Source organism: Theropithecus gelada, chromosome 2, assembly GCF_003255815.1.
Source record: "Theropithecus gelada isolate Dixy chromosome 2, Tgel_1.0, whole genome shotgun sequence".
Classification (NCBI taxonomy): Eukaryota; Metazoa; Chordata; class Mammalia; order Primates; family Cercopithecidae; genus Theropithecus; species Theropithecus gelada.
The window spans coordinates 93299909-93322415 of record NC_037669.1 but is presented as its reverse complement, the minus strand read 5'-3'; the positions used below and the strand labels follow the sequence as shown (position 1 = coordinate 93322415).

The 22507-nt window shown below is 57.1% G+C and overlaps 2 protein-coding genes across 3 annotated transcripts in view; one reads left to right on the top strand and one right to left on the bottom strand.

The window, feature by feature from the left end:
* Nucleotides 1-8431, bottom strand: part of CCDC12 (coiled-coil domain containing 12) — a 61166-nt gene extending 52735 nt beyond the window's left edge. The window contains exons 1-2 of one of the 2 annotated variants that reach the window (XM_025376352.1): nucleotides 8353-8431; nucleotides 2818-3023 (exon numbers count right to left, since the gene is read on the bottom strand). In XM_025376352.1, the coding sequence (XP_025232137.1) occupies nucleotides 2818-2913 (96 nt within the window). In that variant the 5' untranslated portion in view covers nucleotides 2914-3023; nucleotides 8353-8431. Of the gene's footprint in view, nucleotides 1-2817; nucleotides 3024-5909; nucleotides 5997-8352 lie in introns of those variants that run through there. The other variant, XM_025376354.1, reaches the window with a different exon arrangement.
* The window catches only part of NBEAL2 (neurobeachin like 2), a 30031-nt gene continuing 13650 nt past the window's right edge, over nucleotides 6127-22507 (top strand). Inside the window, exons 1-15 of the mRNA XM_025376351.1 lie at nucleotides 6127-6356; nucleotides 14727-14815; nucleotides 14900-15028; nucleotides 15143-15224; nucleotides 15318-15439; nucleotides 15569-15651; nucleotides 17593-17678; nucleotides 17780-18062; nucleotides 18214-18320; nucleotides 18850-18930; nucleotides 20313-20396; nucleotides 20826-20924; nucleotides 21403-22004; nucleotides 22085-22217; nucleotides 22303-22422. Of these exons, the coding sequence (XP_025232136.1) occupies nucleotides 6306-6356; nucleotides 14727-14815; nucleotides 14900-15028; nucleotides 15143-15224; nucleotides 15318-15439; nucleotides 15569-15651; nucleotides 17593-17678; nucleotides 17780-18062; nucleotides 18214-18320; nucleotides 18850-18930; nucleotides 20313-20396; nucleotides 20826-20924; nucleotides 21403-22004; nucleotides 22085-22217; nucleotides 22303-22422 (2151 nt within the window). The 5' untranslated portion in view covers nucleotides 6127-6305. The remainder of the gene's footprint in view (nucleotides 6357-14726; nucleotides 14816-14899; nucleotides 15029-15142; nucleotides 15225-15317; nucleotides 15440-15568; nucleotides 15652-17592; nucleotides 17679-17779; nucleotides 18063-18213; nucleotides 18321-18849; nucleotides 18931-20312; nucleotides 20397-20825; nucleotides 20925-21402; nucleotides 22005-22084; nucleotides 22218-22302; nucleotides 22423-22507) is intronic.

Sequence of the window (22507 nt, the reverse complement as noted above, 5' to 3'; positions counted from 1 at the left end):
AAAAAAAAAAAAAAAAAAAAAAAAGAATTCAAAGCAGTAGATACTCAAACAGGTATCTGTACTCCCATGTTTTTTCTTTTTTTTTTAGATGGAGTCTCGCTCTGTCGCCCAGGCTGGCATGAGTGGTGGGATCTTGGCTCACTGCAAGCTCCGCCTCCCGGGTTCATGCCATTCTCCTGCCTCAGCCTCCCAAGCAGCTGGGACTACAGGCACCCACCACCACGCCCGGCTAATTTTTTGTATTTTTAATAGAGACGGTGTCACTGTATTAGCCAGGATGGTCTCAATCTCCTGACTTCGTGATCCACCCACCTCAGCTTCCCAAAGTGCTGGGATTACAGGCGTGAGCCACCGCACCTGGCCTCGTACTCCCATGTTTATAGCAGCGTTATTCACAACAGGCAAAACGTAGAAGCAACCCAACCAAACAAAATATGGTATACACAACGGAATATTATTCAGCCTTTAAAAAGGACTGAGATTCTGACACATGCTACAACATGGATGAAGTATGAAGACATGCTAAGTAAAATAAGCCAGTCACAGTAGGACAAATACTGTATGATTTGATTATATGAAGTACCTAGAGTAGTCAAATTCAGAGATAGGAAGTAGAACAGTGATTGCCAGGGGCTGGGGAAAGGGGAAATGGAGAGTTATTGTTTAACAGGTACAGAGTTTGGGATGATGAAAATGTTCTGGACATTGAATTATACATTTAAAATGGTTAAAATGGTATATTGTATGTGTATTTTCCCACAATTTTAAAACACAGAAAAAATAACAATCAGGCCGTATTTCCAGCCCTCTGAGAGAATCCCTCTTTAAAGGCCAGTTCTCCTGATGATCTAGCACGTCCTTCCCTGGCAATGGGCCTTGTGGATGCTATTTTGTCCTTTGCATTCCGACTTCAAACCTGGTCCCAATAACCTGAGCCCTAAATTCAAGCAAACAGCTCAGGTGGACTGGCCATTGTTTGAAAGGCTGAGGCTTGAGCTTCTCTGGGACAGGCAATTTAGGGGATGTCTGTTATGTTCGACAGGCAGCCAACAAAAGCAGAAGCCACTCTAGCCAGCTTTCACTCTCTATTACTTCCCTTTTCAGTTTCACAAAGGACCCCAGACTGCCATGCAGTAAGGAAAATAGGGGTCACACTGTCCAGCCTGTTTTTTCAGTTGGAAAGTGGGAAGTGCCCTCCCATCTCTGACAGGTCTAGCTGTTTACATTCTTTGTACTTCATACACTGAAAGACACCGCTTTCACCCATCTGACAACAGAACCAACAACTATGGCCCTCACTGGTCTGTCTCTACAGCCTTTCACACAGATTATCCCATCAGATCTCACAATAACCCAATGAGAACGAACGTGTAGGGATTGTCATTCCCCACTGGAGACATGAAGAAACCCGGACTCAGAGAGATGAAGCAATGTGTCCCAAGTCCAAGTAAAAAGCAAACTAGGGTTTGCACACAGGTAGTGAACTTCAGAATAATTCTTCCTCTCCATTACGTTGGAAAGATGAACAAAATAGAAATGGAACTTTTCATTTGCTGTTAAACGACAGCAAGGAAAACTGCTTTCGAATATGGCAACTAATAGGCTAGTAAGCCCATCCCTAAAGGAAGAACTAACGCCCTCTTCTTTTTTCCCTTTTTTTTTTTTTTTTTTTCTTTTTTTGAGACCAGTCTCATTCTGTAACCTGGGCTGGAGTGCAGCGGCGCGATCTCGGCTCACTGCAACCTCTGCCTCCCAGTTCAAGCGATCCTCCTGCCTCAGCCTCCCGAGTAACTGGGATTACAGGTGCCTGCCACCACACCTGGCTAATTTTTGTATTTTCAGTAGAACCGGGGTTTCACCATGTAGATCAGGCTGATCTCAAACTCCTGAACTCAGGTGATCCGCCCGCCTGGGCCTCCCAAAGTGCGGGACTACAGGCACGAGCTATTGTGCCCGGCCCTCGTTCCCAATTTCTAAGGCCCACCCTAAGTTACTAAGTTAGAAATAGATCTTTTCTTTTTTTTTTTTTTTTGAGACAAAGTCTCGCTCTGTCGCCCAGGCTGGAGTGCAGTGGCAGGATCTCGGATCACTGCAAGCTCCGCCTCCTGGGTTCACGCCATTCTCCTGCCTCAGCCTCCCGAGTAGCTGGGACTACAGGCGCCCGCCACCACGCCCTGCTAATTTTTGTATTTTTAGTAGGGGCGGGGTTTCGCCGTGTTACCCCGGCTGGTCTCCAACTACTAACCTCAAATGATCCGCCTGCCTCGGCCTCCCAAAGTACTGGGATTACAGGCGTGAGCCACTGCGCCCGGCCTCTTTTTGATTTTTGCACGCAACGACTCCGGCTGTGTACCCATTGCTGTCACTTGCTGCCCTGTCCAAGGAGTGCTGCCGGACTGGGGAGTCTGTCTGACTCAGAATCGAAGGCAGGGGTTAAAGACCAGCTAGGCCATCGATAAACGTAACAAATCACGCCTAACCCAACAAGTATCCGAATCTACAGGCAACCCTAGACACCTACACGAGCAACACCCGGGAAGCAGGAGTCAGATAGACTGCGGATGGCTGACCACTGCCTTACCCACCCCCGCGCATGCGCGACGACCGCACCAGCGCCAGAGGATTCCCACGCCAAGCAGCCCCAGACATCGTGGGAGGGCGCCGTCTTCTCGCGCATGCGTTACCGCCCGCGCATGCGTTACCGCCCGCGCATGCGCGTCCTCAGCAGCCGTCTTTCCTTATTAGCCCTCCGCTCTCCTCAAGCCCGACCCGGACCCCGAATCGCCTCAACGACGACCCTCACTCCACATTTCTCACCTTGCGGCCGGTTTTCTCCCGTAGGGCCTTCAGCCGTTCCTTTCGCCGCAACGCCTCTTCCTCTAGCCGGCCCACACCGGCCGTAGTCGCCTCCATCTTGCCCGCCGACGCCCCTCCCTTTCTCTCGTTTGCATCGCGCAGGCCTAAGGACAGCGGATAAATGTCTCGCGGCCAATCCAAGGACGAGAATGAGAGACTGGAAGGTCCTGAAAGCCAATCAATGCGGGGGTATTATGGAAGAGCCCGCCCCGCCTCGCCCTTCCCCGCCCCACCCTGCCCTTATTCTTCCGGGCAACTTGCCTAGTGGGTGGGGAGCCAGCAAAAAAAAAAAAAAAAAAAAAAAAAAGCTAAGGTTCGATTTATCCAATGCTGATCAGTCAAAGAGCAGCAAGTGGAATTCAGACCCGAGAGAAGGTGAAAGGAGTGCGTCGATCGCTCCGGTTTTGCCTAAGCACTAACCACACTAATCAGTCCATGCTGGCGTCTTGGAATGCCCTGACCCATTCTTGTCCACTTGACCTGACAAGGCTCGAATGCCTTCAGGAAACCTTCCCTGGGCCGGGCGCAGTGGCTTACGCCCGTAATCCCTGCACTTTGGGAGGCCGAGGCGGGCGGACCACGAGATCAGGAGATGGAGACCATCCTGGCCAACATGGTGAAACCCCGTCTCTACTAAAAATACAAAAATTAACTGGTCGTGGTGGCGCGTGCCTGTAGTCCCAGCTACTCGGGAGGCTGAGGCAGGAGAATCGCCTGAACCAGGGAGGCGGAGGTTGCAGTGAGCCGAGATCGTGCCACTGCAGTCCAGCCTGGCGGCAGAGCAAGACTCCGTCTCAAAAAAAAAAAAAAAAAAAAGCCTTTCCTGACCCTCCACTTCAATCCCACCCTAATATAAGATATGCCTCACACCTCTACCGCTGTCAGTGGCTCCCCAGACTCACCTGACAAGTGCCCCTAAGCCCCTCTGTGACCACTCTCAGCTCAGACAAAAGCCTGTACAGTGAGGGACCTGACTGTATGGCTGTTTCCCTCTGGACTCAAAGATGATCCCCTCTCACTCCCACCCCCTCCTGCAGCAGCAACGTCCTCAGGGTCAAGTTACCTTTTCCGGGGAAGAGCAAAGCCCAACCTGGGTCCAGTGGGCCTCAAGGACTGCCCCCAATCCCCAGCTTAGAAAGTCTTGGTTTGGCCTTGACTGCAAGTCACCACAAGATTCATGGCTCCCCAGCAGAAGCTGCCAGAGTCTTCTTTCCTGCATGAACTAGAGTGTCCTGATAACCAGGAGACCACTTCAGCTGAAGTCGAGATATTCTTTCAGTATGTGGGGGTCCCCAAAGCCACACACACCCCCACTTGGGAATAGGAGACCATGCCTCCCCCCGCCTCCACTGCCAGGGGACAACTAGCCTCTTAGGCTGTTCCCTCCCCGAGGCCTCCCTTCCCTGGCTACAGGTGGACATCCACTCTTCCCCTTCCAACTCCCTTCAGAGGCCCTTGGGCCACAGACCACAGGTCTAGCCCTCCCTTCACTAACCGTCTTGTCCTCACTAAGCCTTCTTTCCTGTAGTGGATGGGTTGCTCTGCCAAGGCCTGACATGCAGGTTGGAGGTGCTCAGGAAACCCCAGCTCAGAGCTATGATGGATGGAGCAGGACAAAAGTCCAGACTGGAGGCATGGACCAAGAAGCTAGGAGAACAAAACAGGACAGGGTCTCTGTTCTCTTGGCCACCCAAGGCCTAGGAGTCTCCAGACTGGTCAACTCCTGGAACCAATAGCACCTCTCTGGGCCCAGCAAACTTCTCCCCAGCCCCAACAAAGGGCCTGATCCCTGGGGACCTGACCTACCAGGGGTTGGGTCCCTCCTACCATCATCCTGTGCCCCTTTCCCCATGCCCTCACCTCACAGTCTGGGCATGCCCAGGTGGTCCTCATTTGGCCAACCTGGGCCTCAGTTTCTCCATCTGTAAAACAGAGCTGGCCGGGTGCGGTGGCTCACGCCTGTAATCCCAGCACTTTGGGAGGCCAAGGCGGGTGGATCACGAGGTCAGGAGATCCAAACCATCCTGGCTAACACGGTGGAACCCCGTCTCTACTAAAAATACAAAAAATTAGCTGGACCTGGTGGCATGCGCCTATAGTCCCAGTGACTCAGGAGGCTGAAGCAGAATGGTGTGAACCTGGGAGGCGGAGGTTGCAGTGAGCCGAGATCGCGTCACTGCACTCCAGCCTGGGCGACAGTGTCTCAAAAACAAACAAACAAACAAAAAACAGAGCCATGAGGCACCCACCTCTTGAGGTTAAAGAAACAACATATGTGAAGCAAGTTCTGGGCCCTGGAGTTGGGGAGTGGGGGGAACCCCTCCACTGGAGCGTTTGGGAAGGCTTCCTGGAGAAGGGAGGGGGACCCGTGGGAACGGTCTAGGTCTAAGCCTCTCTGGGATCTGGGAGGGCACCGCGGCCCCGAAGGTATTTCAGGCTAGTCCTGCTGCTAACTTCCCACCATCACACTCCACAAACAGCTAGAGCTCAAAAGTTGCGTTTTGGTCTTCCCATAAAGCGACAGAGTAGCACCTGGCATTTGATAAGCGCTACAAGGGGTCGTCATGGTGGTGGTGGTGATTATTGGTTTGTGTGTGTGTGTGTGTGTGTGTGTGTTTTTTTTTTTTTTTTTTTTGAGGCGGAGTCTCGCTCTGTGGCCCAGGCTGGTGTGCAGTGGTGCAATCTCGGCTCACTGCAAGCTCCGCCTTCCGGGTTCACACCATTCTCCTGCCTCAGCCTCCCAAGTAGCTGGGACTAAAGGTGCCCGCCACTACGCCCGGCTAATATTTTGTATTTTTAGTAGAGACGGGGTTTCACCGCGTTAGCCAGGATGGTCTCGATCTCCTGACCTCGTGATCCGCCCGCCTTGGCCGCCCAAAGTGCTGGGATTACAGGCGTGAGCCACCGCGCCCGGCCAATGGTGGTCATTATTGTTGAAGGACCCTCGCCACCCCCACGCGGCCCGCCGCCCCTTCCCTGAATGGCGGCAACTGCAGTCAGGCCAGCAGCGTCCTGGGCGGATTCAGACCCTGGAGAAGTCTGAAATTCCTCACCCCGACCCTCGTCCGGGAGACTCAGGCTGGCCCTTCCAATGGCACTGGTGGGGCGGGGCGGGGCGGCGGGGCACCCGCCCGGGCCGCCAGGCCCATAGGCCCCTCCTCCTGCCAGGCTCTCAGCCCTTTACACGGTCCCGGGAGAGGCGGGGCGGCGGTGACTGCAGCGAAGTGCAGGAAGCCGGGCGGCGGCCGGCAGTAAGAAGGAGGAGGAGCGAGCAGACTTGGGTGGCTCAGCGCCGCGGAGGCCACAGCCGCAGACTTCCCCAGTAGTATCGCGCCGCTCCGCCCCGGAGTGACGCCCTCCGCCCATGGGCCTGGCCGAGGGCAACCGGCGGGCGGCGCGGAGGAGGTGGCGACAGGTGGCGCGCAACAGGGCTGGAGCCGGGCCGGGCCATGGCCGCCTCGGAGCGGCTCTACGAGTTGTGGCTGCTCTACTACGCGCAGGTGAGCCCGCCCCGCATCCGCATCCGCACCCTCGGTGCCCCCAGCTTCCCGCGCCCAGCGCCCCGCGCCCCGCGCCTGCTGCACCTGCGCCCAGCGCCGCTGGGGCCGCGTAGCCGCGCGCGCTCGAAGGGCATGCAACGGCTCCGCACACACGTGTGTGCCCCCAGCCCGTCGGGTGCCTCTGGCACTTATGCCTCGCTGTCGTGCACTTCACAGCAACCCACCCCCCCAGCAGGACCATGCAGCCTGAGTCTTTCTTGCTAGAGGAGAGTGGCCTGGGCCGAGGCGGCCGGACGCTTCTTCGCCTTTCTACAAATGGGGAAACTGAGGCCTGGAGAGACCTGGAGACTGGCCTGGAGGCTAGGGGGAGGGGGACTCAATTTGTATATGGGCTGCCTCTCCCTTGGGCGCAGCCCGATTGGGTGGTCGTGGCCAACGGGTCTGGGGGTGTGGGCCAACGTAGGGGGGGTGTGTGGGCCGACGTAGGGAGGTGTGTGGAAGGGGAATGCTCCCACTTCAGGTCCTTCTTGAGTTGCATCCCCCCACACCCCCGGCAGACAGGCTGCGATAAGCTCCTCCCTGACTTGAAACGACCCACCCTGCCCCCATTCTGAGGGGCGGACCCAGGACTTCTCTAGGAGCAGAAGAAAAGGTTTTGCTCTGGATGCCCAGGGTGAGGGTGGGGCGTTGATTCCCTGAAGGATGTCTGAAAAGGTTGGAGGGAGGCCCTTTCCTCCTGAGCTCCCCACCCGACTCAGAGAATACTTCAGGTGGTCTCAGAAGGTGAGGGGAGTGACTCTGACCTGGGTGTCCCATCAGCTGAGAACCTGGTGTCACTCACACCGTCTCACACACATAGTCCCCCATTTTCCTTCTGTACCCACAGCAGGGAGGGACCCCAGGGTAACACTCCCTTCCCCTTCACCCAGCACCTCCCTCCTTGCACCTGCCTGGCATCATGCTCCTGGCTCAGGTGTGCCCTGGGCACAATAGACCATTGTGTGCCCTGAACAGTTTGTCAGTGGGGGGAATTCATGCTCAGACGCGCTGGCCCTCCATGAGGAGGCTGGCCCACTGTGTTCCACCAACCTGGAGTCCAGGCCAGAAGGACCACAGCCTCTTCAGTCCGCTCAGGTTGTGAGAGGTCCGTGCCCCCGGCAGGAGGCCAGGCATGGAGTAGAGTCCCTCTTAGGTATAACTCAGATCAAACTCGACTTCTGAGCCTCTGCTTCCCGCCTGTAAGATTGACACAGCCCTGGCCGGGCAGCCCTGGCCGGGCGTGCTGGCTCACACCTGTAATCCCAGCACTTTGGGAGGCCGAGGTGGGCGGATCACAAGGTCAGGAGATCGAGACCATGCTGGCCAACATGGTGAAACCCCCGTCTCTACTAAAATACAAAAATTAGCTGGGCATGGTGGCGCATGCCTATAGAATTGCTTGAACCAGGGAGGCGGAGGTTGCAGTGAGCCGAGATTGCACCACTGCACTCCAGCCTGGTGACAGACTCTGTCTCAAAAAAAAAAAAAAAAAAATTACACAGCCCTGACCTCAGGGGCTTCCTAGACTCTGCGGAGAGGTAGCCATTATAGCTGGTCCAGACCAGAGAAAGCTCCTGTTTCCCTGGCCCCATTGGGTCCCCTCGCCCCAGCTTCTCTGCCTCCATCCCCAGTGGTTGTGAAGGAACAGAGGATTTGAAGAGAAGCCTACCCCTAGTCCTCCCTCTGACTGCCCCATAGCTATGGGCAGGTTCTAGGTGCATGGGCAGGTAAAGGGGACTTAAACCAGGTGATGAGTGTGAGAGATGTTAATGACAGGTCTTCAGGTCGGGTGGCAGGCTGCTGGGAGTGTCTTGGTATCTCCCAGGACAGTAACTCCAGCATGGTTGCCTCCTGATGCCCCATCTAGCTGAGCTCTGTACATGGCCAGCCCCCATCCCCTCAGGAGGTGGTTATGGCTCATATCTGTGCTGAGCCTCCCGCTCCAGGAGCTCCTCACCTCACAGGGCAGATATGGAACATAGGCTGGCAGGTTGTAGCTTTGGAAGCCTGAGCAGGCAGAGGGCAGTCTGGGGCCAGGCAAACAAATCCAGGATGTGACAGCAAACTCAGGAGCCAGGCGGGGCCAGGCTGCCTGGGAAGAGGAAGCTAGGGCCAACCTCCCAGCTCGCCTTCCTGCCCGCCTGCTCCTGCTCCTGGAACCCCCAATCCAGAGAGGAGTAGTGCTATGCAACTTTGAGTCCTGTTAGGGACCTATTGTGTGTGTGCTTGGGGAGGGGGAGTGCAAGGTAAGGGGCGGAGCTGAAAGTGGGTGTTTGGAGACCCTTTAGTTGGCCAGCCACCCAGCCAGCAACACCTGCACCCCTCCCTTCAGCTGTGAGAGCTGACATCAGCTGGCAAACCTGTTTCCCCAGTTGTGGGTCTGGGTGGGGATGGAGAGGGGGGAGTAACTCCTTCCTGCCCTTCCTCTTCCTTAAAGACCCCAGGTTTAGACCCACCCACCCCCTCTCCTTGTGGGCCCGGCTCAACTGGGGGCCTCATAGTGAGGGAGGGGGCTGTGGGTGGCCGCTGAGGGAAGAGGGAAGAGTCAGAGCACCCCAGGACCTCACTCAGTCGGAGCTCCTTAGGGCCCTGGTGGGGAAACCAACGCAGGGTCCTACCACGATTGTCAGACCTCACATGTAGTAGGTGCTCCTTGGGTATTAGCTGAAGGGTGGGTCCCATAGCAGTGACCAGTCAGGAAGTTACCCCAGAGGAGGCTGAGTCTGGGCTTTGAGGGCCGAGAGGAAGGAACAGCAGGAGCAGTGAGACAAGAAGCAAATTGTCAGGAGTTGGGGTAGGGCAGAGCTAGTCAAGCAGGCCTGGTGGACAGTGGGGGCTCATCCAGAGGACTCCAAGCCCACCAGAGCTCCCCCAGGGAAGGCATAGGAAGGACAGGGGAGTCTTGGGGGACTGGGGACAGCACCTGACAGGCTGGCGGTTGGGCAGCCCATAAAAGTTAATGCCATGGCCGGGCGCGGTGGCTCAAGCCTGTAATCCCAGCACTTTGGGAGGCCGAGACGGGCGGATCACGAGGTCAAGAGATCGAGACCATCCTGGCTAACACGGTGAAACCCCGTCTCTACTAAAAAATACAAAAAACTAGCCGGGCGCGGTGGCGGGCGCCTGTAGTCCCAACTACTCGGGAGGCTGAGGCAGGAGAATGGCGTGAACCCGGGAGGCGGAGCTTGCAGTGAGCTGAGATCCGGCCACTGCACTCCAGCCTGGGCGGCAGAGCGAGACTCCGTCTCAAAAAAAAAAAAAAAAAAAAAAAAAAAAAAGTTAATGCCACATAGCATGCAGATGTGTGGTCCCTGTTCAGGCAGGAGCAGCAGTGATGTTCAGCAACCCCCCCAGTGAATGGGGTCACAGAGTGAGGGGGCACTGAATGTGGAAGGGCACTCAGGGAAAGGTCAGGGCAGAACAAACCCTCAGGTGACAGGAGGGAGCAGAAGCTGACCTGTCCAGCTATGCCACTGAGGCCTCAGAGGGGTCCAGGGAGGTTAGGTCAGGCTGGAGGCAACCTCGTCCTGCCCACACTTCCCCCAGTTCCCTCTCCCTAACTGATCTCTACTGCCTCTTAGAAGCCTGGTCAGGCCCTCCACTCCCCCTGGTACTTTATCTGGTCATATTCCTTTTATGGCCTCAGTTTACCTTCCTGAAATGGGTAAATGGAAGGTGGAATCACTTCCTTGATGCTTGGTCCCCTGCCTCTATTACCAAGGCGCCTGAAGGAGGAGGGTCTGTAGTGACAGAGAGATGAGCACACAGCCCAGGCTTGGGTGGCCACTGGTCATTCCTGGGGTTGTTATGACAACTGGGGAGCTGATGGGGAAGTGTGGGGTCCCCGGAGAAACAGGGTCAGTTACTATGGGTCTATGGGGACCCTGGAAGGAGATTGCCATTTTCCATAGTGATAGTAAAAGGGGGTGGTCGGCTCTTAAGCCGCTTGCTTGAGCCTGTTTCCATTCTGTGGAGTGTGATTTCATTTCAATAAATCTATGCTTTCCTTGCTTTAAAAAAAAATATATATATATAGTACAAGGGGATGGTCAGGCCCTGGGGCAGGGTGGGTGTCATGGAGATCAGAAGGTCCACCCTTTCAGCACCCCCTCTCCAGGTAAGGGGGAGAGACTGGCCCAGCCACCCAGGCACTCAAACCACTATCCTCAGTTGTCCCTGCCCCAGCAAAGTCCCATCTTCCTGCTTCATCCCATGGCCTAACATCCTCCAAGCCTGACCTCCAGTCCTGGTGATGTAGCCAGAAGTCACATTTAGCTTGACATTGCCCTCCCCATCCGGATACTGAATTGGGGGACCCCTAGGCCTGAGATAGGCTATTCCACACAGACCCCACCCTGTCCCACTTCTGCTTGTCTGTCCCTGAAGATGGAGTGCTCACTACCACCCAGGCAGCTCTGACTGAGAGGAGTCACCCACTCTTGAGCTGTATTCTTCTCTCCCTTCCTGCTCCTAGCTCTTCCCTGGGGTCTATTAATGCCTCTTACTGTCACTCACAGTGGGGGCTGAGGGTTGTTGCCTGGAATTCAAGGAGCTCGGGCAGTCCAGAGCCCCTGGATCTGGAGCTCCACTCACCTTATCCTGACCTCGAGTTGGGTAGGTATGGCTGGAGAACGTTTACCCATGAAGCAAAGGGATGGTTTTAAAGAGGTGAATGTTAGGTAACAAGCCACCGAGAGTTAGAATGGGGACTGGACTCCGGAACCCATGTGCTCACCACTGATTTGGTTCGTGAGAGGCACCAGACAAGAATAGGTCTTACAGAGGGTGCTGATGCCCCTGATGGGGGCATTCCAGCAGAGCAAACAAGAGCAAAGCACAGGCAGACCTGTGGGGGTACAGACAGCGAGTCACGCCCTTGGGCCCGGGCATCCTGCAGGTTTGGGGTGTGGAGGCTGGAGGTGAGGTGGGCACCACCCACACAGGGCCTCAGATGTGAGCTTGTGATAGGGCATGTGACTGGCTGATCAGGCTGTGATGGTGACGGATGTCTACTCGAGGCCCACTGTGCTCTGGACTTGGGGTACGTCAGGCAGGGTCTGGGAGCAGCATGGTGTCAGGCAGCTCAGTGATTCCTGTCACCTTGGCAAACAAGGTGTACTCCCTGTACTCCCCACCAGTGTCACAACCACCAGCCCTCAGCCCTCCGGGTTACTTCAGAATTCCAGAGAAGTCTCAGTTCCATGCGCAGCCAGGGACTGTTTGAGCCTAAGCAGTCCTCAGGAGCCCCTCACCCCCAGCACTCTCAAGTGCCCTCACAGCTAGTTGGGCAGAAGTTGGGGTCTCTGTGGAGGCGACCATGAGACCCCCTCTTCCCAGGGACACCGGCCTTCCCCATTCCCACAACCTTCTTCCCTGCTGCAGGACCTGGGCATCACTTACCTATGGGCCCTGGAGAGGGCTTGGCAGGTGTAGCTGCTCCCAGCCTGCCCTCAGTGGGGGACAGGGTTGGGGCTCTGACCCAGTTAGGTGGGAGCGAGGGGCTGGACTGTCCCTGACCCATGTTCCTGCTCAGAGCTGGCACAACTGACCAAGGCAGAGGCTCTGAGAGGGGCATGGGAAGCCTGAGCATCACGGCCACCCCTCCCAGGCCCTGGGCCTTCACATGCAGCACTGCTACTATGCTCTCATCCCCTGCCATTCTCTGCCTTCTGACCCTGGCTCCCTGAGGGACTCCCATACCCCGACACATCGCAGTCTCAAGCCATGGGGACTTGGCCAGAGTTGGCCTGAGGCCTTCCAGGGAGAAAAGGTAAGACCCAGGGAGGCAGGACAGGCAGCCACCCCACCCCTGCCTAATACTGTGCCTTGGAGACCTCCTCATCCCCTTTCAGAGCCCCTGAAGGCTGTCTTGATTGCCCCAGCCCTGAACCCAGCTCAGCCCAATCTGCTGAAAGTTTACAGGACTGGACAGGCCAAGGCTGTGGTTCTAGGGACAGAAAGCAGGAGTATGTAGAGATTGAGGGACCCACCCCTATCCTGGGAAGGCTGATCAAGGTGATGGCCACCAGGAGGGTGGGAGGTTCCTGCTCAAGTACTACAAGCCCAAGTTACACAAGGCAGTAGGGCATAGGGTGGGCAGAGGCCTGGACAAGAGGATGTGAACCACAGATGGGGAGAGGTGGAAGCCGGAGAAGCAGGTCCTGGTTGGACCAGCAGCCTGGAATGCCAGGCTCAGCAGTCGAGCCTTTATGGGGAGGGGTTAGACATAGTCAAATGTGGGCTTTCTGGTGCTCAGTAGAGCTGCAGCTGGCAGGAAGACTCCCATTTTGAGTGACTGGCTTGACTGAGGGGCAGAAGAGGGGAAGACAGCATTGGGACATTTTTGAAGGCAGCCAGCGGTCTCTGTGGGGCCACTGAGGCAAGAATCGGGTCACATGGTCTGCATGGGCTGGCTTGCTAGCAATCATGAGTGGTCCTGGCCTAGAACTAAGGTCTGGCTTTCAGCATCCTCAAAGGTACACTGAAGGCAAAGTAGTAGATAAGGCATCCCCTATGGGGCCTCCTGTTTCCCCATCTGTAATGGGAGAGGTTCAGAAGAAGTGGTCCAGGACCCCTGGCCGCCTCTGCTGTCTCGGGATCTGGGTATTTTGGGCTCCTTGCTGATTGTTCAGGAGGAGGCTGCCAGCAGGAGAGGGTGGAGAGGTCAGTAAATGTCACTGACAGGCAAAATGTCATGGTTGTGTGGGTCTGCTCCATGGTGGCCCTGGCACCTCTCTGAGTTGTCTTCAGATCTGCACTAAAATATACCAGGGAGTTCCCCAGTCACAGGGTGGATGGCTGCTCTGCCTAGGTTTTTTGGGGATCTGGCTCAGGTCTGCTGTGGTCAGGCCTCTTGCCCTGGGACCATTCAGGCCTTGCCCTGTGGTCTGGGTCCATAGACTGCAAAAATTAGCCATCCATCCAAAGATAGTTCTGGAGGTCCTTGGGTATGAGGTCCATGGCCCCTGGGGAGCAGCCTCAGGCCTGCTGAGTACTGACCATGATGTGTCCCTTGCCTCTTCATCCTTTTCCACTCTAGCTCCCCCTGTCCGCCTCTAACTCTAGGACTCAGCTGGTTGGGAGCTCCAGATGGCGCCAGCCTGGAGGAATTCCTGTATAAGCCACCACCCACCCCTATCCCCTGGGAGGGGCTTAGAGGTTAGAGGAGATACGGGCTAGGCTAGGATTTATCAGCTGTGTTCCTGAGCAGAGAGAACTGCAGGGTCCAGATGAGGTGGCCAGGACATGGCGGTGCTGGGGGGACAAAGGTATGGCTGTCTTCTACATCGACCTCTATGGCCTAAGGCCTTGAGCACAGGTCAGGGAGCTGTGGGTGCCTTGAGTGAAGGGTACTGAAGCAGCAGGATCAGAACCCTCACCTGGATAAGAGCTCTTCCAGGCGCCAACCTCACGCTTGTAAAACTAGTCTCTGGCCCACAAGCCCCACCCAGGATAGGTGACTCCACCCCTCTGTAACAGGTCCCACCCTCAGCGCAGGCCAGGTCGCTTGCAGCCTCTCTCACTGGGGCCCAGGGTGCCCCGGCCCCCCCACATCCCTGCGGTCTGCCGGGAGGAAGCGGTCCCCCTCCCCCACCGTGACTTTGCGTTTCCTGCCCCAGCCCCAGGGCGGGAGGAGACATTTCCCGTTCACACCAAAGTTTTCCTGGCAGCGCCTAGACCTGGGCTTAGCCACTGCCCCTCTTGCCCATGGAACCAGCTCTGGGGCCTGGGGTCCAGGTAACCAGCGAGGGTGGGTGGAGGTTCCCGGGGCAAGGTAGTGCTGCACATGAGGATGTGCGCATATCTGGGTCTGCCTGTCTAATGGTACACATGTGTCCCGGGATACACAGTTAAAGAAGGTTACTGAAGGTAACCCCTTCTGCTGGGCTGGGTGACGATGGCAGATGAGGATCCAGCCCAAGGCTCTTGGTAGGGGGTGGCTGCTGTGTGGGACACCTTCTCCAGCCCTAGCACCAGTGTGGGCCACAGCCACACCCCACTTACGCCCCTCCCCTGGCTGTGTCAGACCTGCCTAGGATTGCAGGCGTTAGGGAGGTGGGAGCAGAAACTAGGAGGCTGAGAGAAGCAGTGGGGTGCCTGGAAGAGTGGTCAGTATGTACCTAACTCTCTGATGCTGACCTTCCAATGTCCTGCCCTCCCTCCCCCATCCCTTACTCCCCTCCTCCACACCCACCACTCTGCCTTTAATCCCTTGTCCATGCCCGGTGTCCACCACCATTCATTCTTCACCTCTGTCTACATCCCCTTGTCCCTGCCCTGTTTATTGCACCCCTTCTGCCCCCCACCACTGATCCCCTGCTCTGCCTACAGAAGGACCTGGGTTACCTGCAGCAGTGGCTGAAGGCCTTCGTAGGTGCCTTCAAGAAGAGCATCTCACTGTCCTCTCTGGAGCCACGAAGGTGAGGCTGGATCTACACAGACGGCAGGGACAGAGCAGGGAGATTGAGGGGTCCTCAGCACCCATGTCTCCCCTTTCCTTGCAGGCCAGAGGAGGCAGGTGCAGAGGTCCCGCTGCTACCACTGGATGCGCTGCATGTGCTGGCCGAGCAGCTGCACCAGGCCGACCTGGAGCAAGCCCTCCTGCTGCTCAAGCTCTTCATCATTCTGTGCAGGTGTCCCTGTTATCCACTCTACGAGCAGGGGCCTAGAACTGTGGGCCAGAGGGAGCGGGGGCAGGGAGGGGCATGGTATATTATTGTGACCTCTCTCCTCATTGACTCCCCCAGAAACCTGGAGAACATAGAGGCAGGCCGGGGCCAGGTGCTAGTGCCCCGAGTGCTGGCGCTGTTGACCAAGTTGGTGGCGGAGGTGAAGTGGCCTCTACCTTGGGGGGCAGAGGGTACATGCAGGGAGGCAGGCGGTAGCCATGGCAGGGTTAAACCTCTCTCCCCACACCTACAGCTGAAAGGATGCCCACCACCCCAGGACCAAGGGGCACAGTTGGAGAATGTGGCCCTACATGCTCTGCTTCTCTGCGAGGGCCTCTTTGACCCTTACCAGACCTGGCGGCGCCAGCGCAGTGGGTGAGACCCAGCCCAAAGGCAGGGAACCCAGAGGAGGGTGGGGAGAGGATGGCCGTGCTGGGCCCAAGGAGGGGTGAGAGCGGGGAGTGATGAGAGCCGGGCTGATGTCCTTGGCCTCACTGCCCCCAGGGAAGTCATCAGCTCCAAGGAGAAGAGCAAATACAAGTTCCCTCCTGCTGCTTTGCCCCAGGAATTCAGTGCCTTCTTCCAAGGTCAGGCCCCGCCCCTACCCCCACTTGGCCCCACCCCCAAACCTAGGCCCCTTCCTGTAGTTCCTTGATCCTGCCATACACAGGAACCACTTGGTGGTGTCTGCATGCAGGTCTGGGAGAACCAAAGACTAGGCAGGAGTTTAGGGACAGAGAGAAGAGAAAGGACATCTTGGGCTGGAGTGAGGGCATCCCATCAGGTGGAGGGGTGGGGTCAACCTGCCTACCCAGATTTCTCATCCTCTTTCCCTCCCATCTCCCGAATCCTTCTAGCCACTTGTGCCCTACTCTGATCTTAAAACTCTCTGGTCCAATCCCTTTGTCCCCATAGCCTCCACCCACTCTCCACCCATCCTGGAGACACAGTAGGTATCTCCACCTCCTGCTCCCTGGCTGCTGGAGGATCCGATGCCCAGGACAGCTGCGGCCGCCTGTTCACAGGTGGTCCTGTGAACCTGTTCTCCCTAGTGACCCTTCTCCCCTGGGTCCCCTCTCTTCTCTCATTGGAGGGAGACTGGCCAGGACTTTAGATAGGCTCAGGGTGGGATATGGCCTGGACAGAGGTGGGCAGGGTTGTGAGAAGGTGGTGACCTATTGAGATATTTTTTTTTTTTTTTTTTTGAGACGGAGTCTCGCTCTCTTGCCCAGGCTGGAGTGCAGTGGCCGGATCTCAGCTCACTGCAAGCTCCGCCTCCTGGGTTCACGCCATTCTCCTGCCTCAGCCTCCGGAGTAGCTGGGACTACAGGCGCCCGCCACCTTGCCCGGCTAGTTTTTTGTATTTCTTAGTAGAGACGGGGTTTCACCGTGTTAGCCAGGATGGTCTCGATCTCCTGACCTCGTGATCCACCCGTCTCGGCCTCCCAAAGTGCTGGGATTACAGGCTTGAGCCACCGCGCCCGGCCCCTATTGAGATATTAAGTGTCTCAGTGATGCCCCCATGGAGCTGTGGGCCTGGATCTAGAGTTGGGGCAGCAGCTCCAGGAGGGGAGGCACCCCTAGGGAGCTCCCCGCCTTTATTTTCCCATAGCCTGGGTGCTCTTATTAAAACAAACTGGATTTTATTCCTCCTCCCATCGTATCCCTTGATGTCAACCTGGCACCCTCAAGATGAAATCCTACTCCTCCCACAGCCTTTCTCTCCACTTGTCCTGCTGCCCAGCCTCGCTTCTCTCCTCTCATTCCCAGACTGCTACCACTGACCCCACCTCAGGGTCTTAGCCCATGCTGTGCCCTCTCCCCTCCAACTGCATTCTCAGGTCTCCCCTCAAAAGCCCCATCCCCAAGGAGGCCTCCCACCCATCCAACCGGAATCAAGCCCCAGCGCTACTCTTCTTCCTCCCTCAGGCATGTGACCCAGGGCTGGTCCCTTCTGCCCTCTGAGTTTCAGTCCCTGGCCTGGCATCCTGTCCAGCTTTGCTGGCGCAGGGCCAGGTGGGCCTCCTACGTATTAGGCTGTGAAAGCCCCTAGAAGTCCCAAGCAAAGGCATGGGCGTGGGGGAGGTGGCATCAGTACAGGAGATACAGCAGAGTCCCCAGAGCACAGCATGGGAAGCACCAACCGTCACAGGGGCAGAGGGAGCAAGAGATTTGCATCTGAGAAACTAAGCCCTGGTCATCACGGGGAAGAGGAAGGATGTGCTCATGCTGGGGCCCTCACTTTGGCGCTTGAGGATCTAGGAAGCTGGCTAGACTCTCAGGGCTGGGCTGTGTCCCCCTTAAGTCCCCCAGAGAAGGGTTGTGTCCCTTTCAGACCCTCTACTATACAGCCATAACTCCTTAGATGCCCCCCAGGGCAAAGCCCAGTCTTATCACTCAGACTGGGTCTTTTACTTGGCCCAGTTCCTTCTCCCCTCCACCCCAGGGCACCCACCTCTTGTGCAGCCCCCTGGGTCCATAGCCCTGCAACCTTGGTGACATTACCCTGCCCACAACCCCCTACCCAGAGAGCCTACAGAATGCAGACCACTTGCCTCCCATACTGCTGTTGCGTCTCATCCACCTCTTCTGCGCCGTCCTCGCTGGAGGAAAGGTAGGCTGGGAGGTGAGCCTGTGGACTAGAGAGCGGCTCTTTCAGCATCTATCTGCTGGGTGAGCCCCTTGCCCACTGCCCATCTCTGTCCACACCTGCAGGAGAACGGGCAGATGGCTGTAAGTGACGGCTCTGTGAAAGGCCTGCTGAGTGTGGTGCGGGGCTGGAGCCATGGGCCAGCCCCAGACCCCCACCTAGTACCACTGGCTCTAGAGGCACTGGTGGGTGCAGTCCATGTCTTGCATGCCAGCCGCACACCTCCTCGTGGCCCAGAGCTTCGTGCCCTGCTTGAGAGCTACTTCCATGTCCTTAATGCCGACTGGCCAGCTGGTCTGAGCTCAGGCCCCGAAGAGGCCCTTGTCACCCTCCGGGTCAGCATGCTCGGTGGGTATGGGCTCCCAGGCTCTTGGGGAAGGGGCATCATGAGGGAAAAGCCTAAGTGATGATGGAAGGGCTGGATGGGGCAGCATACGAAGGAAGGCTTAAGGCTGCCTAGAGGGGTCTGAGCAGGGCTTGACCCTTGACACTTCTACAGATGCCATCCCCATGATGCTGGCATGTGAAGACCGGCCAGTGCTACAAGCCACCTTCCTCAGCAACAATTGCTTTGAACACCTCACTCGGCTCATTCAGAACAGCAAGGTGGGTAGGCCCCAGCCTGGGGGTGAGGATCTGGAAGCCAGAGGTTAGGGGAGACATGCATAGGTGCCAGGCTGCTGCTGAGCAAACATGGGCTGGACAGAGTCAGTTGTTTGCAGCTGGTGGGATGGCCTGCAGTTCAGTGAGAGGGTCTGGGGCATGGACAAGGGCCCGTCCCTTGGGGCCTCTATAGGACTGGGCTTGAGGCTCAGGACAGCTCTGTGCCCCACGGAAGCGGGGCTTGTTATGGAAGGAAGGGAGCTGCTCTGGCGCCTTGTTTCCCTTTCCCTGGCCCCAAGTACAGGGGCTAGAGGAGCACACCACTGCTTTCAGATGCAGTGTCTGCTCCCACCCACTCATCCCCCCGATTGCCCATCTGAGCAGGGCACAGGGGGCTCAGCACCCTACTGTTCCCTAGTGCCAGGCAGGGCACCTGGCAGCTGCTCCTGGTCCTGCTCTAACCCCACCCTCTCCCATCTTCCTCCTCTCTCTTCTTTGCCTCCTCCACCCTGTGCCTCCCCCTTGCCCACAGCTGTACCTGCAGGCCCGGGCGCCCCCTGAGGGGGACAGTGACCTGGCTACCCGGTTACTGACTGAGCCCAATGTCCAAAAGGTACCATCCTGGGGCTGACCAGCTCAGACACCCCTGGGACTTCCTCTTTAAGCTTTTCCTGCACTATAGCTGGGGGAATGAGCGGATGTGTGTAAGGCCTGGTGTGGTCTAGCAATGGGTATGGGTCCTCCATGCTGTCTTGCCTGCCTTCCAAGTCCCCATCCTAGGGAACAGGACAGAAGGTGGTCTATCCCCTGCCTGGTGTTTGATTGGGTGTTGGGGTCTGCCTGTGCCAAGCGGGATGGAACCTTCGAAACACAACTACCTACCTCATTTCTCAGAAGGCGAGACAGAAGCCCAGACACTCAAGGGTTTGGCTGTAGTCACAGAGAAGGGGGTCTCCCTCATGGTGCCATTTCTTTCTGTAGATTCTTGCACCCACCCTCAGCAGGTCACTGGGTGCCCCCAGCCAGCCCCTGATGATGCGCTCCCTGACTCACCTTGCATGTGGGCTGTAGGCAGCTGCAGGGTGTCAGCTGGCGGCTTCACAGAGGGCACCCTTTCTGGGGGCTCAACCTGTGGACCCCAACCTCCATAGCCCCTACCCTGGCTCTGTCTTCATGAGGTAACCCTATGTGTTCACTGCACATGGTCATTTTCTGAGAGCTGGCACGTCTATTCATCTGCAAAGCAGGCAGGGCAAAGTGACTTCCCTCTGTTTTTACAGATGAGGACACTGAGGCCTGGAGGGGGAAGACTGATGCCTGAGGTCACTTGGGGAGTCAGGCAAAGTTGGGACCAAAGGCCCCATGGAGCCAAATGTGACCTGGTCCCTGCTGAGAAGCTCTCCAAGCCCTCCCAAACCCTGACCCCTTCAGGGTGGGGCAGGAGAGGCAGCAGCATGCCTCTGGCTGTCAGGTTCAGCCAGGCTGAGCCTCAGTGTCCCCACCTGGATCTAGGGGGAAGGGGCAAGGTGGGACTTAAAGGTCTCGAAGGTTCTTTTGGTTCTAACACCCTGTGATTGATTGTCCCTGAATCTCTGACCCCTGTCAATCACTGTGGGTGATGGGGCACTTGCTGGCCTGTCTGTACTCGTGTGTCTAGCTTTAGGGAGACAGGTTGCGGGTGGGGCCCTAACTCCACCACAGAAAGGGGGACTGGACGGTGCAGTGAGAGTGTCCACCATTAATCTGTCCCAGTGAGGCCCTTCCCAGCCTTTGTTAGACTGGGTCTTGCTGAGCTGCTCAGAGAGGGCCCTAGGTCATGATAGGGTCACAGCAGTTGGGGCAAGGAGTAGAAGGTCTGGTGCTCCAACAGAGTTGCTGATCTAGCACATGCCACATGCCTTGGGGTGCTTGGCTCTGCACCTTTTTTACTGCAGGGGGCTGCCAGCTGTGACACCCTGGCCCCTGCCTCTCCTGACGGCCCCTCCCAACCCCAAGGTCCTGGACCAAGACACAGATGCCATTGCAGTCCATGTAGTCAGAGTGCTGACCTGCATCATGAGTGACTCCCCCTCAGCCAAGGTGAGGCTGCTGCACTGCAGCTTTAGTCGGGGTGCAGGGTGGAGTTCAACTGACCATATCCCCAGAACAGGCCTGGCCAGTGGCTATAAGAATCCTGTTCCCTGGAGCAAAGCGAGCTGGGAGGTGACTGCCCTGCCCTAAAGCACACTGGGCAGGTGTGGTCGCCAGTCTGTCCTGGAGCTGCATCTCCTCTATCAGGGCTGGATGGGGAATGGACACTTGTAGACCCACCTCCATCTACAGCCTTCTGAGATGGACTCATGTCCCCCCCATCCCTCTGCAGCCCACTGCCCACCAGTACTGTCACCCAGAGGCAGAGCCACGCAAGGGAACCGCAAAATGTGATGTCCCTCCAGGGTTTCCAGGGGGCCTAAGTTTGCCCTGGGGCACATGTATATGTTCACTTCTTCCCCATACTGCCTTACACAGGAGGTGTTTAAGGAGCGCATCGGCTACCCTCACCTGCAGGAGGTTCTGCAGAGCCATGGTCCCCCCACCCATCGGCTGTTGCAAGAGCTGCTCAACATGGTGAGGGAAGGGGCTTGGGACCAGGGTCCCAAAGGCAACCAGAACTGAGTCAGGGTTACCACAGATGGTGAGCTTTCCACCCTGGGGGGCCATGTTGACTGCGGCCAGTACATAGTGTGACCTGTAGCCTGGTCATGTCTATCAGTGTCACTGGAATGAGGATTCTGGCCCTGTAGGGATCCTGGAAGCAACTGCATGTTAGCAAGCCCCAGGATTATCTTAGGAACATGCAGTTAGGGGTTAGGCCAACCCAGGCTGAAAACTAAGGTTGAGGGATTAACAGCACTGAAGGATTCTTAGTAGTAGTGATCGTCATCTGTGTCCCTCTGACTTTCCTGAGCCTCACACACAACCTGTGGGCAGGATGGGGTAGATCATGTTGCTGACTGCTGCTGTAGGCAAGTAAATGGAGCCAGAAAGTCCTACTGTTGACATTGTGCCACAACTGACCAGGGACTGTTATTCTGTCCACCCACAGGCTGTGGAGGGTGACCACAGCTTGTGCCCACCTCCACCAATCCGCAACGAGCAGCCGATACTGGTGCTGGTGCAGTGGCTGCCGTCATTGCCCACTGCTGAGCTGCGGCTCTTCCTAGCACAACGCCTCAGGTGGCTCTGTGACAGCTGCCCTGCCAGCCGTGCCACCTGTGTGCAGGCAGGCCTGGTGGGCTGCCTGTTGGAGACACTCAGCACAGGGCTAGCCCTGGAGGCCCGCTGCCAAGAGCAACTGCTGGCACTGCTACAAGCACTGGGCCGTGTATCAATAAGGCCCATGGAGCTGCGTCACCTGCTGCGCCCTCCGCCAGGATTGGACTCGGGACCGGGTGGAGCTGAGGCTGGAAAGGCCCGACACGCAGGTGCTGTCATCCGTTCATTATCAGGCATGGCCAGGCACCAGGGCCCTGCACGCGCTCTACGCTACTTTGACCTCACGCCCAGCATGGCGGGCATCATGGTACCCCCTGTGCAGCGATGGCCAGGGCCTGGCTTCACCTTTCATGCCTGGCTCTGTCTGCACCCCATGGATATAGCACCTACCCCTGCCCCCACCCGACCACTCCAGCGAAAGCAGCTGTACAGGTGGGTGACTGCCAGGGGCCAGGGACCTCCTGCCAGGGTGAGCAGGAACAAGCAGACATAACTGGCTCGCCTGCCCCCAGCTTCTTCACCAGCAGCGGCTCAGGGTTTGAGGCCTTCTTCACGGCGGCCGGGACCCTGGTGGTGGCTGTGTGCACACGGAAGGAGTACTTGACCATGAGTTTGCCCGAAGTGTCCTTTGCCGACTCTGCCTGGGTGAGACCCCATCCTTCTCATGTGGCCCAGTAGAGAGAGGGGTGCTGAGTCCCAAGTATGGCCTAACATGAGGCTTCTGTTCTAGCACTGCGTGGCTATCGTCCATGTGCCTGGGCGCCGGCCCTTCAGCCAGAACCTGGTCCATGTCTACAAAGACGGCCATCTGGTCAAGACAGCACCCCTTCGCTGCCCCTCCCTCAGTGAGGTGTGCCAAGCAAGGTTTGGGGAGGCCTTGGATAGATGGGGGGGACTTGGAACACAGTGGGCAGGGTGTGGCCTGGAGCCCTTGT